This window comes from Nymphalis io, chromosome 7 (assembly GCF_905147045.1).
Source record: "Nymphalis io chromosome 7, ilAglIoxx1.1, whole genome shotgun sequence".
NCBI lineage: Eukaryota > Metazoa > Arthropoda > Insecta > Lepidoptera > Nymphalidae > Nymphalis > Nymphalis io.
Window position 1 is genome coordinate 47,144 of NC_065894.1, and position 18,089 is coordinate 65,232.

The window sequence follows — 18,089 nt, forward strand, 5'->3', positions numbered from 1 at the left end:
CTTTGTCGCTACAATGTGACACAATTAACACATTTTGGCCTTTTTATCCCGTTTAACTGGATTTTCGATTATGACGAGGGTGAAGAATGGGGCGATTCGAAGTTCATTAAATATGAATGATGATTTGACTTGCGTATCGGTTGGGAGTTTAAAAGCGTCTGAACAATGACATAGCTAAAACTAGCGAGTAACATTAGATGTAGCGTAAGTATTTTATGAATACCGTCTAGCGCGACAACATTATGGTCACATACGTATACAATAAGCGGGTGATGAGTTGCTATGCTTTTTATGGCAGGCGCAAACAGTGAGCTCCGGGCAGTATAAAATTAAAAACAATCGGAATAAGATATTTTCCTGCGGTAAAATAGCGCCTATATTTTAAGTTAGACTTCTAGCAATACATGCAGTAGTTTTTGCGTAATGCGTATTGAAACATACAGACAGACATAAAAATTCTAAAATCTGTTGTTTGGTTTCTGTTACTTTAATAAAGAATATTAGTTTTTTTTCCAATATCTATAAGATTATGTATAAGATTCTTTATTTAATTGTTTATTTTGTGCGATGCTCTATTATTTTTATTGCTTAATTTTTAGTCTTAAATTAAGTAGAATAGGAATAACCGAGTAAAGGGTCTTCATCTGTAATCTATTAAAGAAATAGAATAAAATAAAGTCGCTAAATTTCTCGTCCTATATCTCCGCTAACTCAAAAATAAAACTCCATTTCTTTTAATTTTAATAAAAGTTATACAAATAAATATTACAGCTACATTTACGCTTATATTGCCTACTAAGTCGGAAAAGTAATGCGTATTGAACGCTTTCACGGCGTGCGCTGTGAGAAGTTACACGTAAATAACGTATAGTTGAATTGTTCCTCATATACTAAATTTTGGTCAAATATAATAAATTATTTGCGATGCTTTCTTAACCGATAGGTTGTTATATGTAAATATTAATAAATATATTTATTATCTTAAGTATTTATTTTGTTCTTATACTATATAATTAAAATAAATATCTTTGGAGTTATAAAAATATTTTTTCTAAAACTGTTTTTGGAAATCACTCCAATCTATAGGTACATATAATAAATCTGTAACTGATCTTACTTCACTTAAAATGTAGCGTTTGTTTTATTTCAATCGGTTTATAAATAATAAAGTTATGTCAATTTAAAGAATCACGTCGAACATTTATTCGATACAATTGCTATAAAATAACTGTTCTTCCAATGTAAGTTGAACTCAGATCTATATGATCAATCATATTAAATAGGGTTCAGCCTATGCTGATATGTCGGTTAACTTATATTCACAGTAGAAATTACGTACGAAGCGCTTTGAATCCACATTCATCATTCGCACTGCGAAACTGTGGAATGCTTTGTCTGAGTCCGTATTTCCTGACAGGTACAACGTTGGTGTCTTTAAATCCAGAGTGAACAGGTTTGTTTTAGGCAAGCGTGCTACACCTTAGACTGTGTCGATGCTTAAGATCAGGCAAGTCAACGGTCAAACAATTGCCTATTAAGTGTAAAAAAAAACTCGCCCATGCGTAGATATATGTCTATCTTTTAAGGTTGACTACTTATAAACTTTTGTATTGTAACAACTTTGTTCTAAGATATTCATTATTTGCAGTCGTTTTTATAAAATATTAAATCTTATGAAAGATGTCGAGATAAGACCATAGACAGTTTTTAGAATTTTTTAATAGTTTTGAAGATATCGTTTGCAGTCACAATAAATAAAGCACAGGGAAAGTTATTCAAGTATGTCGTAATAGGGAATGATGTTTTTCTCATATATGATTCCAATTGTTTGTTGCCCTATCTAGATCCGGGTGCAACAAAAACCGAATAAATACTAATATTTCACGAAAAAAAAAACTAAAAATGTTGTACAGGTATATTGAAATAATATAAGTCTGCTATTGGTGATTTTTTTAATTTATATATATAGAAACGGCAGGCACAGCTAGTTGTTAAATATTTATTGTTGTTTATCGTACTTATTGTCATAAGTTTTGTGTTTATTTCTGTTCCACTCGAAAACTACAAATTCTACATGCAATTTTCATATTAATACAATTTATAGTGTTAGCATATGTCGACGGAGTCGAAGAGAAAATATCCGTCTAAGCTCTTATGTAACAAACCCGAAAACTATAAGATACAAAAAAACTTTGTATATCTCCAAAATGTCTACAAAACCGTCAATTATAGCATATGTCTATATATTATAGATAACTTTGTGATTTGTATTCTTAAAAGAAAAGAAAAAATTATAACACCTAAAATTTAGTACGTTTTTTTTTGTTTGCCTAATTCTTATCAAAATAAATAACATATTAATTTTAAGCGCTTCATGTTGATAAGTATTGCTAATACTATGCAATTCGAACCGGTAATTTTACAAATATAACGATATTTAAATAAACGCATGAGAAAATACGCAAGACATGCTGAACTAAACTTTACGCGTATATATTAGGTCCTTACATATGAACTTAGCGTTTTGTCGTACTGACCGCTTTGAACTGAAATATCTCCTCCTTGGTTAAGAATTCCAAATTTAAATTTATAAATTCATTTAGCTGGTACATTTGAGTTTTGAAAACAGTCAATCCTTTGTTTTTTCCTCATTATTTTTTTCTTTGGCGTTGCTTATTACCGCACAATGGAAAACATGAAATATTGGTACCATATGAAATATCGGTGGAAGCGGATCCATCACAAAGCACTTCAGAGATAGCTGCAGGCTTCGGGGTGAATGATAAAACTGTATTAATCCACTTGAAGCAAATCGGGAAGGTAAAAAATCTTTCCTGTCCTAAACGAAAATTGTCTTAAAAAAAGTTACTTGTCAGTGTTTGGTGGACTTGCGCCGGTGTCGTTCACTACAGCTTTCTAAAATCTGGCCAAAAGATTACAGCAGATATCTTTTGTCAGCAACTGCAAACCATGAAGGAAGCTCATATCGAAGGAAGAACTAGCTGCTAAACAACTGAGATTGGTTAATTGCACTAGGCCACTGCTGCTTCACGACAACGCAAGACCACACTGCACAACAAACAACCACTAAGTTAGATGAGCTACAATCGGAATGTCTGCGACATCCACCGCACTCCCCGGACCTTGCTCAACGGATTACCATTTTTTCCGGAATTTGGACAACTTCTTAAAAGGAAAAAAATTCAACTCCGATGCGGCAATTCAAACCGCCTTCATAGAGTTTATTGATTCTCGCCCCCATGGTTTTTTTAGTAAAGGAATAAATGAACTACCTATGAGATGGCAAAAGTGCATAGATAACAACGGTGCATACTTTGATTAATTTATTATATTTTACAAAAAAAAAATCTGACTTTATATTCCTCCCGTACGTAACGCCAACTTCATACGTAAGGGCCTAATATTATTTTATGACCTTAGACATGTATACATACAGTACGTATGGGCGAAAAAATCGAGAAGCGAGTGTTCGATCGAGAAGTCGGAACCGGCAGCAAGTATCTACTTTTAAACTTAAGTCTAAAAAACATTCCTATGGAAATTATAAAACATTGTTTAATTATTTACTTAATGAATTCCAGAAATTAAAATGTGTCAACATTTAAACTTTAAAACCGTTTGAAAGGTTTTGCATGGAAAAGAGTAAAAACCACAGGGTAACATTGTCCACTCAATTTGTTATGATACTATAAAACTACAAACAAAATTTTGAAAGCTATGCCAAGTAACTTAAATGCAAGTAGGAAGTCTATAGTCGGGGTGCTACTATTTTATATTTTTTTCCAAAATATTTTTTTTGTTGAGCTGTGTTATTTATTCGCAATTTTACTGTGATACTAAATTTCTAAGTAAGAACTAAGAATGATGTTTATATTATTTGAATTAAGTATGCGTTACGTAAATGGCATAAAGTAAAGTTAGTGTCTAAAATGGAAAAAGGATTATAAAAAAATAAAACACGTACTTTAACTCCTAACTTTAATATATACAAAAGAAAATATAATATACGCGGAGAGCACTGCGGGCGGAGTCGACTCGAGTCTTGTACCATTTGGAACTCAACGAGAGCCGCTTGTAGTTTCGGTTTAAGAACCGCAATCGGTCGTCGTTTGTTTGTACAATAAGTATATCTGACGCAGAAGTCACTCTTCCCTTCCCGCTGCGCGATTCAGGCGTGGGTTAAACATTTCAATGAATTAGCTTTACTTATATACTTTCTCACCGAAAATAAAAATACTCATATAGTCGGGAGCGAAAACGGACAAGTTTCGTTTCAAATAAACGTTACATATGGTTCGAAGCATGCGCGGAGATATATCGTTTTCTATTTACAAACAAATATTTAAAATTACCCGCTAAGTGTATAATCGGATAAATTTATTCAAGACGTGATCGCTCCCCCATATATGTACAGACGACGAGCGGGGTCGTGGTCGGCGTCGTGGTCGGGGTCGTGGTCGTGGTCGTGGTCGTGGTCAGACGACTATAATCATACTTCATCACCTTACATTATAAATATCACTTCGCGAACGCATTCAAACTAAAGTCGTTAAAACTGCGTAAATGAACACACGGATAGTAAATGCTGAGCGGCCGGCGGGCTCCGGTACGGGCTCCGGTACAGTCGGCTGGAGCGTCGGGACACTCGCTCGCAGACTTCCTTCCTTGAACAACAAGTTACAAAGAGAAGTCGTCGAATGAATGTTTAACTATAGAAACGTAATTTATGTCGGCCATCGGTCGTCGGCCCGCTTCGTGTGGCGGCGAGTGGCGGCGAGTGACGGCGAGTGACGGCGAGTGACGGCGAGTAGCGGCGAGTGGCAGCGAGTGGCGGCGGGTCGACGCTAGTGGCGTCGGTCGGCCACGGCAGAGTGCTGCGACAGGTGTGACAGTGCCGAGTGCGCCGACGAGCAGATGTCCTGCAGGCGAGACGGAGCGGTGAGCGAGGCGGACGGCAGAGGGGGGGGGGGTTCGTTACCATCGGAGACAGGACGAGCACACGCACCTGGTAGGAGAACTGCGGGAACTGCTCCTCCTGAATGCGCGCGAGGCCGGAGTCGCCGTCGGGCGGCGTGAGCTCGACGGACTCGCCGGTGAACTCGGAGTCGAAGTAACGCGTGTCGGTGTCGGAGTCCACCTGCGGCTTGAAGGGCGGCGGGATCTTCTTGGCCACCAGGTCGGCCCAGTTGATGGCGGCGAAGAAGGGGTGCGTCATGATCTCGTGCGCGTCGTCGGGCCCGGCGCCCAGGCGGCGCGCGGGCTCCTTGCACAGCAGCGCCGCCAGCAGCGCGCGGCACGGCGCCGACAGCGCGCGCGGGAAGCGCACCTCCTCCTCCAGGATGAGCGAGAACAGCACGTCGTGGTCGCGGTTGTAGAAGGGCAGGCGCCCGCACACCATCTCGTACAGCACCACGCCCGTGCCCCACCAGTCCACGGCCGGCCCGTAGTCCGTGTCCTCGAGCACCTCGGGCGCCAGGTACTCGGGCGTGCCGCAGAACGTCTTGGTCGTGCGCCCGTACGTTATGTTCACCTTGCAGAGCCCGAAGTCCGCGATCTTGATGTGGCCGTCCTTGTCGAGCAGCAGGTTCTCGAGCTTGAGGTCGCGGTAGATGATGCCCTCGGAGTGCAGGTAGCCCAGGGCGGACACGATCTCGGCGCCGTAGAAGCGCGTGCGCTCCTCCGTGAAGGAGCGCACGCGCGACAGGTGGAAGAACAGCTCCCCGCCGTTGGCGTACTCCATCACGAAGCACACGCGGTCCGCCGTCTGGAACGAGTAGCGCAGCGCCTGCGCCGGCGGCCGGCGTTAGTGCGGTCCTCGTACCGCGTAGGTGATCCGGTTCGAAGGACCAAGGACAATGTTACAATATGTGCGACACTGCGTGGTGCGACCGCGCCGTGCAGCCTGTGACAAGCTTGAGCAATAATAATAGAGATAGCGTCGCGAGCACTGCCGTTACAGTTATATTGAGTAACATAGATGAACAATTAGCGGATACCGTGAGAAAAGGATGCTTCGTCTTTTTGAGCACGTGGTTCTCGGTGATGGTGTGCGCCACTTCGTCCTTCTGTATGATCAGGTTCTTCTTGAGGATCTTCATGGCGTACAGCTTGCCGGTGCCCTTCTCCCGACTGAGCACTACCTTGCCGAACGTGCCCTTGCCGAGGACCTTGACGAACTCGAACTTTTCCAAAGTCTGTAAAATTATATATACTCGTATAAGGTTTTATTCGATCGTAGACGCCGACTGATACTGATGTACTTACTAGTACTAAACAAAACTAAATACATCATATATATTAATTTCGCCTGAAATTAAATAATGCCGCGAACGACCCTAGCGTAACATTTTTTGTTTTATTTAAAATAGTTGGGCAGACTGGCAAATAGACCACATTACGGGTGCGGGTCACCAGCACCCATATCGCACTGTAACAAATATAATTCAAACCTTTACTGTATCGTTATAAGTTCGTATTTTCGTTAAATGTGTGTATCTATAGTCGATGTGAGTAGAGTGCGAGCGAAGTCGCGCGGTGACGTCATCGCGGCGTCACGTTGTTTGTCGTAGCCGTGAGCTTCTCGGAACCTGAGTCACGCGTGCTGTTTTCCTGATACCAAACAGCGCGATGCATACATCGGCCATCGCCTTGTTAAACTCAAATCGTTTCAATAACACAACAGCTGAAATAGATACATATTCAAAGCTATTTCATTACCAAACTTTACCTCGTAAAGTACAGCGTGTTGTGTGGGTGAGGGGGGCGGGTATTAGGTAAACTTTTTACCTGGCCGTCCTTTTAATATTTGTATGAATGGATTCACTCCTACAGACGAGTTCTGTTCCCATAATGCATTATACAGTTGATTACATCGGTCGCCGTTTATACTTATTGCTCAGCTCTGCTCTGCTAAGTCACCTTCCTCACCGAACGTCATCGACAATGCACCTCTTCTGACCAATAGGTCCGAGTACTTTCCGTACTTTTCTTGCGCTTCATTTATAAATAATTATAATTCATCTCGCACTTGAAGGAAAACAACGTGAGGTAACCAATTAATTCAGCCTCATGTCTATCCACCAATCTGCACTGGAGCAGCGTGGTGAATCGGGCTCCAACCCTTTTCCTACTTTACCGTACGAGGGTCAACGTCACGACGTTTGGGATGTCTGAGCAGCTATTCGCGTCGGCACGTCGACATTCAGATTTATTATTTTACTCATTCGTACATATTCTGAAAATTGAACTCCGGTTTAGTTACTGCGAGTTATTGCGGGATTTGCGGTAAACGTGCGGCGCGCGGTATCCAGACATTCAAACAAAATGTTGGTTATGTCGATAGCAAGTCCCCTCGCAAATGATAGTATTAACTAAATAAAACACAAAGTCACGGCCGCGCTGCAATTTTACACACACACACACACACACACACACACACACACACACACACACACCTCTCAACATAACATAAACATGTTATTAGCGACATACAATACCAGAACGACGTTTTTTTGACTCAACTATTGTTTTCATTAGCGCACGAAGTATGTATTTATATAATATATACACGTGTTTAATTATAATATTAACATAATATTATATGCGGTGTTTGTGTGCACACCTTAAAACTTTAATTTATACTAATGATAAACTCTTTGTACCAGTTTTGTGTGTTTATTTATAATGTAACAGCGGGATAACTTCAATGAACTTGAAAAAATACGTTGAAACGTTTTAAATACATCAGTGGTCGATATTCGTTTGCGTGTTAGGTTACAGATATGCTAATTAGGCAGTTGAATTGACTTGTGACCCGCTTTACGCGCCGATCAGTCGACGTAAACAAACAGACGAGCGCAAACGGCCGGCCGGCCTGTTGCGAAACACAACTCGCAACGACAACCAGAATTAACTCGCCGTGAGACGCTCAACTTACTCGTAAAACTGACGCGTAACTACGCAATCGTTCTGTTACACGAGGACAGACATATTTGCCAGTACAATACTAATAAGGGCTAGTACAAGTAATGATTCTCACAATACGGCGCGGGTCGCGGAAGCTGGTCCCGAGCTGCGCGATGTCCTGGTCGTCCGTGTCGAGCGCGCCGAGCGCGGGCGCCGCCAGCGCCGCCGCGCCCGGCGCGCCCGCGCCGCCGCTCAGCTGCGACGACACGAACCGGATGGCGGCCACCCACTCCTCCCTGTAACAGACGCCGCACAAACCCTTAAAAGTTAAATACAAATCTATATTCATTGATCAACATATGAGGGCCTCGCCTTTAAAATGTTGGTACGAACTAATTGAATGGTAATTATCGATATATATTCTATTTATATGCTACATATTACTAGCGCCCGCCTGCGGCTCGATCCGTTGAGTAAGTAAGACGTGAAAGCGCAACATCTATAATATGCTTTTCAAGAGCTACTTTAATCGATTCGAGGATTTGAAGTCAAGCGAGAATAATCAGCAATAGTGAATGTATTGTTAAGGATTCACACGATGAGACGAAGGAGCTCCTGCCGAAATTGTGTCACCGGGGCCCGGCTCACTGAACCGCGGAGACAATAGTCATTCGTCAATCGCGCCATTTACAGATCTTATAAAACGCAAATACGAACGACTTCTTGCGAAGTCTTTCGGTTTCTACTCAGAATTAAAGAAGAGATTCTTATTCCTGTTAAATACAATACATGCAAAAGTATTCGTATGTCCGTGTATTATTTCTTTACTCCTAAAGTAAATGATAATTATTTGTAACTATGAATGTACATCGCACGAGCATTAGTAACTGCAAATGACACAGTCAGGAAATAATGACCTAATATTAATATTTTGCTCCACTTGTCGTCACAGTTTTTTATCAAAACTTTGAACAAAAGAAAACACAGTTATGTAAACTAAACACGAGAGTGTTGGAGTATGGTATGTCAATCACGTGCAACATACAAATATGTCGTGCCATGATCGCTTTCGTTATCTTGATTAAAAATTTGAGGGTCTCAAAACACAGCTTATAAATCTCCAGCATATAGAACTATCGATAGCCGTAGCTGGCTGGGCTTTTCAAAGCTACACCATTGATCTGTCTATTTCAGAAGCCTTGCAGCAATGACAGATAGATTGTCTTCTTTCCAGGTCTTGAAACACTCATACCATTATATCACAATCACTGTTCATACACAAAAAAAAGTGTATCACAAATTACATCTGTTTTCATGTAATACGATAAAAGTTATAAGTTAGCTCAGGTTAATTTTTTACCTTATAGTGTTGACATCATTTAAGTAAATTATTTTGTATGTTAATATTTCTTATACATTACACAGTGTCAATGTCTATGGGCGGTGGTGACCATTTCAGTTGGCCCATTTACTAGTCGGCCTATCTATTTTTAACAATAAAACACTGAAACTAAACAACTAGAACTCACAAAACAATATACCAAGCAAATTTTTTTTTTCTAAAATACAAATTTAATTAATCAAATAATAAGGGAAAAAAAGCAGTATGTTATATAAAAATCCGGAAATGTTATATAAAAGTGTCACTCATATTCACATTAAGAATGTATACAAATAAATAAAATTTAAGTGTTTTTCTGTCTGCATATTGACAATCACTTTTTTATTTTTGTCTGTCTGTTTGTCCGGGCTAATCTTTGAAATGGCTAAAAATTATCAATTGAAATAACAGAATTATTAAAAGATGTATTTCAAGGTTCGGTTTAGTCTTCATTTTATCAAAATCGGTTGAGTCTATCAAAAGCTATAAAACGTACGTATTTTTACCGTTATAATATATGTTGCGGCCATTAGCCCATAGATGGCGTTGTGCTAGATACGTCAATTTCTGAATTGCGGCATCCAGATTTTCTGGAGTAGTGCCTTCTACCATACATATAAGCATTCGCGTTTCGTTCAAATTTACATTGTCGTCGTTCCGCCCGATTGATTTAAGTTTATTCTTCAATTTCATTATTAAAGTTTGCATTAATAATATTTAATACTTTGTGGTTGATACTAGGTTGCAATTATTAACTGCTCTAGTAATATTTTTATTTTGAATTTTATAGATTATTACTTTTTACTTTTAAGGTACTTAAGATGCCTATCTAAGATATCTATTCCATAGTTGTAGGGTTTAATAAAATTTGCATTAAATTGTTTATTGATTGATATTGATTTACTCGACGAGCCGGTTGGCGTGGTTGGTGGATGCTTGCCTTTCACGCAGAAGATTGTGGGTTCGATTCCCACCCAGGACAGATATTTGTGTGCATGAACATGTCTGTTTGTCCTGAGTCTGGGTGTAATTATCTACATAAGTATGTATTTACAAAAGAAATATATACTATATGTAGTATATCAGTTGTCTGGTTTCCATAGTACAAGCTCTGTACAAGCTTAATTTGGGATCAGATGGCCGTGTGTGAAAAAATGTCCCAGGATATTATTATTATTTATAGTTTCATAAGATAAGAAAGGTTGTTATTTTCTTCAATTACTTGCTGCTGCTTTACCCATGGGCAAGCACACTTAAGCTTCACAGTATAAAGTAGAAATGAAAGCGAGCTTTTCATCTGGCTAATCAATCAATGAATCAATAATGGACAATGTAATTCTGTCACTCTCTGTCAAGGCCTGCATAATATTTATCTGTAATAAACAAGCCAATACAAGACAACAATATAATTGTTATAGATTATGCAAATGATCTTTACTTATTTGTGAAGTCATTATGAAGAGTTAAATTGTTGTTTTCGCTTATATTGTTGTTTACTTCAAAGTAGGAAACTATTGCAATATATTGTTTTCATTGGGACATAATATAAGTTATACAGATTGTATCCCTTACTAACAGCACACAAATATGTTCTCTTTACTTAGCAAGCTATGTTAGCTCTTACTGGTGTTGGGGCTTGGCTTGCTATTTACTAATTTTTATACTGTTGTTGCAGCTTGAAAACATAATATAGAAAAATATATTATTCATTACATGAGAACTATTTACATATAGACAGATTAAAATTCAAAAAAGTTATCATGTTTCCAAGATAATGCCAGCACCAGTTTTAATGTCTATAAATTAAAATATAATTATGATTCATAGAGCAAAAATTTAACCAGCTCCCTTGGTAGCTGTCTCAGTAATAAAAGGAAGTGTTAATTATTTTAGGAAATTATTATAATTCATATATTATTAATTATCCTTATTATTATTAACAAATGATTATTTCAAAAAAATATTTTGTTAACATTTATTGGAAAATATGTTCAAATCGTGCTATATTAATAAGATATACTTACAACAAAGTTATAGAAACTTACGAATAAAGTTTGAAATATGGCAAATTATATGTTCCTAATGTAACCACACCACTGGAATATTTTAACCTATTTCAAATTGTCTCGGTTCAATTTGCTCTGATCATGCTACCTATATTCGAGTTTGTATTTATGTTTATATATAAAATTTATACACTTAATTAAATTTATAAACAACAGATTTCAGAAACATATCAGGTGATTTCATTTTGGATTCCTTACATTTTAAATATATACAATAAAATGCCTTGGTATTTTCTTAAAATTTTTCACAAATTCCTAATTTGAATTCCCTTAAGAATCTTCAATTAAAAACACCAACATATGTCATAAGATAATATGAGCACATACAACTTTAGATTGTAACTGTATAGGAAGTTAATTAATTTAATTTCCTTTACTTGAAGCACATGGCAATAAAGTATAAATTTAAAGTTAAGTAAGCTTGTGTCGGAATTAATTAAGAAATCATGAATATCCACTATAAGTTGAGGCATTTATTATTGTTTTGGTTTCTATATTTAGAGGATTAGAACTGAATTAAGAAATTAGAACTCAGAATCTTATTAGACTGTTTATGTTTGTGTCAGTTTAGGATGTTATGTATATGTTATTACTTTTCTCTTTTCATTTAATATTGTTGTAAAAACCTGTAGTGGTAGTCACACTGCATCAATTTATGCATGCAAATTTATCATGGTGTTCGAAATAAATAAATAAACTTTATTTTTGACCACAATATTTGAAAAATATAACATTCTTACAAAGAACATAAAACTTTATAAACAATAAATAGCATATAAATATTCCTTGAGATAAATTAATCACTCGGTTATATTCTTAAAAAGACTTAAATAAAGAATTCAGACCCCATTAGAATTAAAAAAAAAAATGACAGTTCAATTATAATAGTATGCTTCTAGCAAATAGAAAAGTAAAAATATTCAGTATTAGATAAATTTACTATCTTAAATAAACAATTACAATATGAAACAAACAATCCATAGGTGTAAACCTGAGAATAAGAGGTTGCCAAGTCAGGGCTGTGAGTGTACTTGGTCAATGTAAATAAACAAACAAGTGGACTTTGGACTTGTGACTTCTGATTTTGACCACCCCAAGATACATGTCATTATATGTAGCTTTATACACAAGTTCCATTCTATATAAAAACTATTACTTGACAAATAAAGTTTTACTCAACTATACTGTTAGTGACCAGACAATAGAACTGATTTTTCCTTATGTTTTATAAATATAAAATTAATACTTTTCCTGTTCTATTAATAATTAAATATACATACATATATAGCTACAACTGTATTTAGGGAGTAAGTTACAATATTAAACAATTTTTACATAATAAATAACCTTTTGCACTAACATTACAATTATTTGTATACAGACTAGATGTGTACCTTTATGTAGATGCCTAGTGTAGGCATGGTGTAAACATTCTTATAAAACATAATAAATTGAGAGCTACTAACCGTTCTTCCTCTGTGGCTACGGCAAAGTTTCTTTCGATGACTGTGGTCCACTGGAGACCACGGATAGTGAAGACATACGGGCGCGGTTTGTCTACTGCCATTATCTGGCAGTCGCGAACAGTAAACTTATTAAGCGGATCGCGATAGTTGCGCTCTGGCTTTGCTTTGAAGCCGACCAGGTCGCCATTGTCAAAAAGGATGAAGTATCGGTCACGCCAGTTGCGAATGTGCTCGCCGCGCTTCAGTAGCCAGCCCTCCTTCACGATGGATCCGGGCGCCGCTTCCGCCATCGCCAGCCGCCCCTCCGCCAGCCCTTGCTCTGGCGAGCTGTTTGATAACAAATCGCCACCGACCACCACACTCCTACCACGTTTACCTTCGGGTACACCACGAGCGTTTTTCACCCACGCTGGATTGTACTACGAATAAAAATATTGAACATTTTTTGGTCTGCAGATGAGTTGAAACTCTGATAATAATGTTTTTAGTATTGAAAACGACACGAATTAGCAACGTAGCCTCGCGGTTGTGATGTGATAAAATATAGAAGTGATACTTAATACAAAACAATGAGCGCTAGTTTATATGAACAATACCATGAGTAAGACAGAGAAATCCGAGTGAGTAAATGTTACAAATACGTCAACTCATTTAGCTGCATAATAACCTATTTTGACAAATTAGTGCCATGTGTCTGCCGCTAGGCGAATAAATGGCGTTGTTTCTTATTTTTTTTATTACGTTCCTTTTTACCTGATCTTTTTACTATTAAAATATTGTTTAGTGTTCATAAAATTTACTTTTAATTACTTACACCGTTTATTAAAGACACTGTGATTCATTTTATGATTAATTGTTGTTTTTTTTTTATATTCGCCGAGAGGGCAAATGACTCTACTCCACCTGATGGTAAGTGGTAGTAGAGTCCAAACGCGACGACGGCTAGTACAGACGGGAAGAATATTCTGCACTAGCCGCCTTCGCCTTGCCGACCCGCAAGATGCCTCTTCACGCCTCGTTTGAAGGAACCCGGGTTGTAGGAGGAGGGGAACACGTGAGCTGGTAAGGAATTCCATTTTATCCATTAGGCGACAAAGAAAGGAGTTGCCAAATTTCTCTGTGCGCGATGGAATTAATGTCACAGTTAGGCGGTGACATCGAGAGCCATCTCGCGTAGATTTATGAAGGAAGGCGGAAGCAGGAATTAGAGAGAATAATTCCTCAGAGCACTCGCCGTGATACAGTCGATAGAAAGCGCTCAGCGCTGCTATCTCTCGACGCAATTGTAAAGGTTCAAGGGTGTTTGTGACCTTTACGTCGCCAATAATGCGGACTGCACGTCGCTGCAACCGATCCAAGGCCTCCAGTAGGTACTTAGCGGAGCCATCCTAAAGGTGCGAGCAATATTCCACGCAAGACCGTACCTATGTTTTATATAACAGGCACAGTTGTTGTGGCGTAAAAAAACGCCGCACCTTGTTCAGAACTCCGAGATTCCGTGAAGCTGTTTTTATAATAGCCTCGATGTAATCCCTTGAACTAAGGTCGCAACGAACGGCAATCCCCAGCATGGCGATCTTACCTTGTATCACCAGCGGAGTACCACAGAGAGAGGGAAGAGGGGAAAATGTTGAATTTTCGCAGTGAGAGCGCATACCTGTGTTTTCTTGGCATTAAACTCAACAAGATTATCAGAGCCCCATTTGGCGATGAGTTCTAATGTCCTATCGAGTACAATGACAAGATCCTTCCGCCTCTCTTCAATTTCCGCTCGCCCAGCCACTGCTCGTCCGTGGTATCCACCATGCACTGTACTATCGTCTGCATAGCAATGTATGTTCCCAAGAGAGAGTATATCATTGATATGCAAAAGAAAGAGTGTGGGAGATAGCACAGATCCCTGGGGGACTCCAACATTCACTACATAGAATTGTGAAGCGCAACCGTCAACTAAAACACGAAGGCTACGCTTGTGTAGGAAGCTGGCAATCCAGGTGCATAGCTGAGCAGGCAGACCATATGGAGGCAGCTTGGAGAGAAGACTTCTGTGCCAGACCCTGTCGAAAGCCTTGGAGTTATCGAGGCTGACAGCCAATGATTCTCCATGCTTGTCGATAGCTTCACCCCAGAGGTGTGTTACGTACGCTAGAAGATCACCTGTGGACCGTTTTGGTCGAAACCCGTACTGACGATCATTACTTAGACAGTGATCTTCTAGATAATGGATCAATTGGTTGTTAAGAATCCGTTCCATCACCTTACAAAGTACTGAGGTGATAGCTATTGGCCGATAATTTGTCGGGTCAGACCGATCACCTTTTTTGGGAACCGCTTGCACATTAGCTCTTCTCCAAGCCTCCGGCACACATCCCGAAGAGAGAGAAAATTGGAACAGGCGCATTAACACAGGAGACAGTTCCGCCGCACACTTCTTTAGCACTATGGCTGGTATTCCATCGGGACCGCTAGCTTTCCGTATCTCAAGTGATTGCAGCTCCGCACGCACATCACGTTGCCTGATTTTGATGTCAGGCATCGTGTGGCCACATGAAGGTATTGTTGGTGGCAGCGCACTACAATCATCGATCACGGAGTTATCGGCAAAGAGTTTAGCCAGGAGATAGGCTCTTGCGGACTGTGAGCGAGCGATCCGTCCGGATTTCTGAGCGGTGGTAGCGAAGTCTGTGTCTAAGTGTCCTTCGTATCTTCTATTTAAATATGCCAGGACCCTTTTGCGACTACATTAGGTGACATTAACATAATAAGTAATTGTCGATATATATGACATAAATTATGTAATTATACTATGTAGCCTATTTTCAAAATACAAGGTATAAACAATATGTGCAAATTAAATATATATAAATAATTATATATCACAATTGTACGTAGCTGCTATAAATAACATTTCTTCATGGGATCTTATCATACTTGTGGAATTTTGCTTGTGCAGTTGTGCATTAAAAATTAAAAATCATAATAATATGCGTTACGCCGCTAAATATTTGATGAATATATTATATTTTAGTTTATTTAATAACACGCGTAAAAAATATTATACTTATTTTTCAAAGTAATAAAATATGAATAAGTATATATAATATAAAAATCAAAGTATATAAAAAAAATTATGTAACCCAACAAGAGCGCCGGAATTAAATTTGCTGCCATTTTGTTAATACGAGTTGTATGTTGTTTTTTTTTTAGTTGTCACGTACATGCCACGCGATTTAAGAATATGGAGAAGTATTCAAACGAACAACGTTTAATTATTGTAAAAACCAATTACAAAAATAGTTAAAATGTTGTAACGCGTTTTAACAATAATTAAACAATATCTTTGATAATGGGACTGGAAACTCTACTGGTGTGGTATGGTGGCTTTGTGCAAGCTCGTCTGGGTAGTACTACCCACTCATCAGTTATTCTCCCGCAAAACAGCAGTACTTGGTATTGTTGTGTTCTGCTTTGAAGGGTGAGTGCGCCAGTGTGATTATAGGCATAACGAACATAACATCTTAGTTCCCAAGGTTGGTGGCGCATTGACGATGTAAGCCATAGTTAACATGGCTTACAATGCCAATATCTATGGGCGTTGGTGACCACATACCATCAGGTGGCCTATATGCTCGTCCGCCTACTTATTCAATAAAAAAACGCTAACTGTTAATGGTGTGGGGTATCGCAAAATGTTAACAGAGATTTTGTTGCCCGAATTGAATATAATTGATATGGAGGACATATTTTTCCAACAAGACGGTGTGACCAGCCAATCAGCACGTGAAACAATGGTGTTACTGTAGACCAAGTTTCCAGGCCGTGTCCATTTCTCGATTTGGCGATCAACGTTGGCTACCAAGATCGTGCGATCTAACACCGATTTACTTTTTATTTGGGGCTATGTGAACGAAAAGGTGTATGCGAATAAGTCTGAAACAGTTGAATATTTAAGAGGAAATACGAAGCGTTATTAGTGAAATACAACCACGTTTATGCGAAAACGGTATTAAAAATTTCAACAAAAGCTTTTTTTTTGTGTGGATGATAATTAATTACTAGGATGTGATTAATTATTTAATACTTTTTTAAGGTCTTCATATAAAACGCACGAAATAAGTAAAAATAAAATTTCATTTACAGCTAGTTTTTTTCCACCATCCCGTTCTTGGGCAGTCCGCATCCATCTCGTATCTGCCACCTTTTTTAAATCGCTAGTCCAACTTTTTTTTAACGCTGGAAAAACGTATTATGCATTTCCCCCACGGGAACAGTGGAGGGGTGTGTGGGGCTCGCCGGTGTTCAAGGCACCGAGTATGTAACCGTGACACGGTGACGGCCGTCAGAGTGTCACGGTTGCATCCGCCTATGCGGGCCTCCAAATCGCCTGGAGACATGACGAGCCCACTTCCACTTCAGCGAGCTAATTCTACGCACGATGTCGGTGACTCTAGTTCTGTGGCGAATGTCTTCCCCGAAAAAGAAGAAAGAAATCCCAAGCATCACTCGTTCCATTGCTCGCTGAGCGACCTTAAATTTGTAAACAAGTCCTACGGTGAGTTTCCATGACGCACTGATTAAAGACCCTGATCTTAAGCGACTGGGATCGATGATTCAAAAATATGATATAATAAATTATCGAGCTATTCATCACAAGCTCTTAAATTTACGTTTACTTTCTATGTAGGTCATTTTTTTAAATTCTTAATACATTTTTATACCTCATTTTATAGCATCTCGTTTAAATATAGCCCAGCACTTTGCCATATTTATGCTTTCTTCATCAACAAAGTTTTTCAAAACATTAAGCATAACCGAACCGAATAGCCGAGATGGCCCTGTGGTAAGAACGCGTGAATCTTAACCGATGATCGTGGGTTCAAACCCGGGCAAGCACCACTGAATTTTCATGTGCTTAATTTGTGATTATAATTCATCTCGTGCTTTACGGTGAAGGAAAACATCGTGAGGAAACCTGCATGTGTCTAATTTCACTGAAATTCTGCCACATGTGAATTCTACCAACCCGCATTGGAGCAGCGTGGTGGAATAAGCTCCAAACCTTCTCCTCAAAAAGAGGAGAGGAGGCCTTTAGCCCAGCAGTGGGACATTCACAGGCTGTTACGGTAAGCATAACGGGTTTATAAAGGAATATGTCGCCACAATAACACATTAAAAGTCTACTGACAGATTATCTGCTGCGGAATTGATTGCGTTGTGAATTATATGGGTTCCGAATCCAATACTATGCCT

The 18,089-nt window shown here is 38.9% G+C and overlaps 1 protein-coding gene across 1 annotated transcript; it reads right to left on the bottom strand.

The window, feature by feature from the left end:
* Positions 1–3,985: 3,985 nt before the first annotated feature.
* LOC126769411 (RAC serine/threonine-protein kinase) lies at positions 3,986–13,389 on the bottom strand. The gene is made up of 5 exons (XM_050488173.1): positions 12,840–13,389; positions 8,060–8,222; positions 6,018–6,215; positions 5,027–5,806; positions 3,986–4,940 (listed from the first exon to the last, which is right to left on the bottom strand). The coding sequence occupies exons 1-5, from the start codon at positions 13,127–13,129 to the stop codon at positions 4,866–4,868; spliced, it is 1,506 nt and encodes a 501-aa protein (XP_050344130.1). The 5' UTR covers positions 13,130–13,389; the 3' UTR covers positions 3,986–4,865.
* Positions 13,390–18,089: the final 4,700 nt, after the last annotated feature.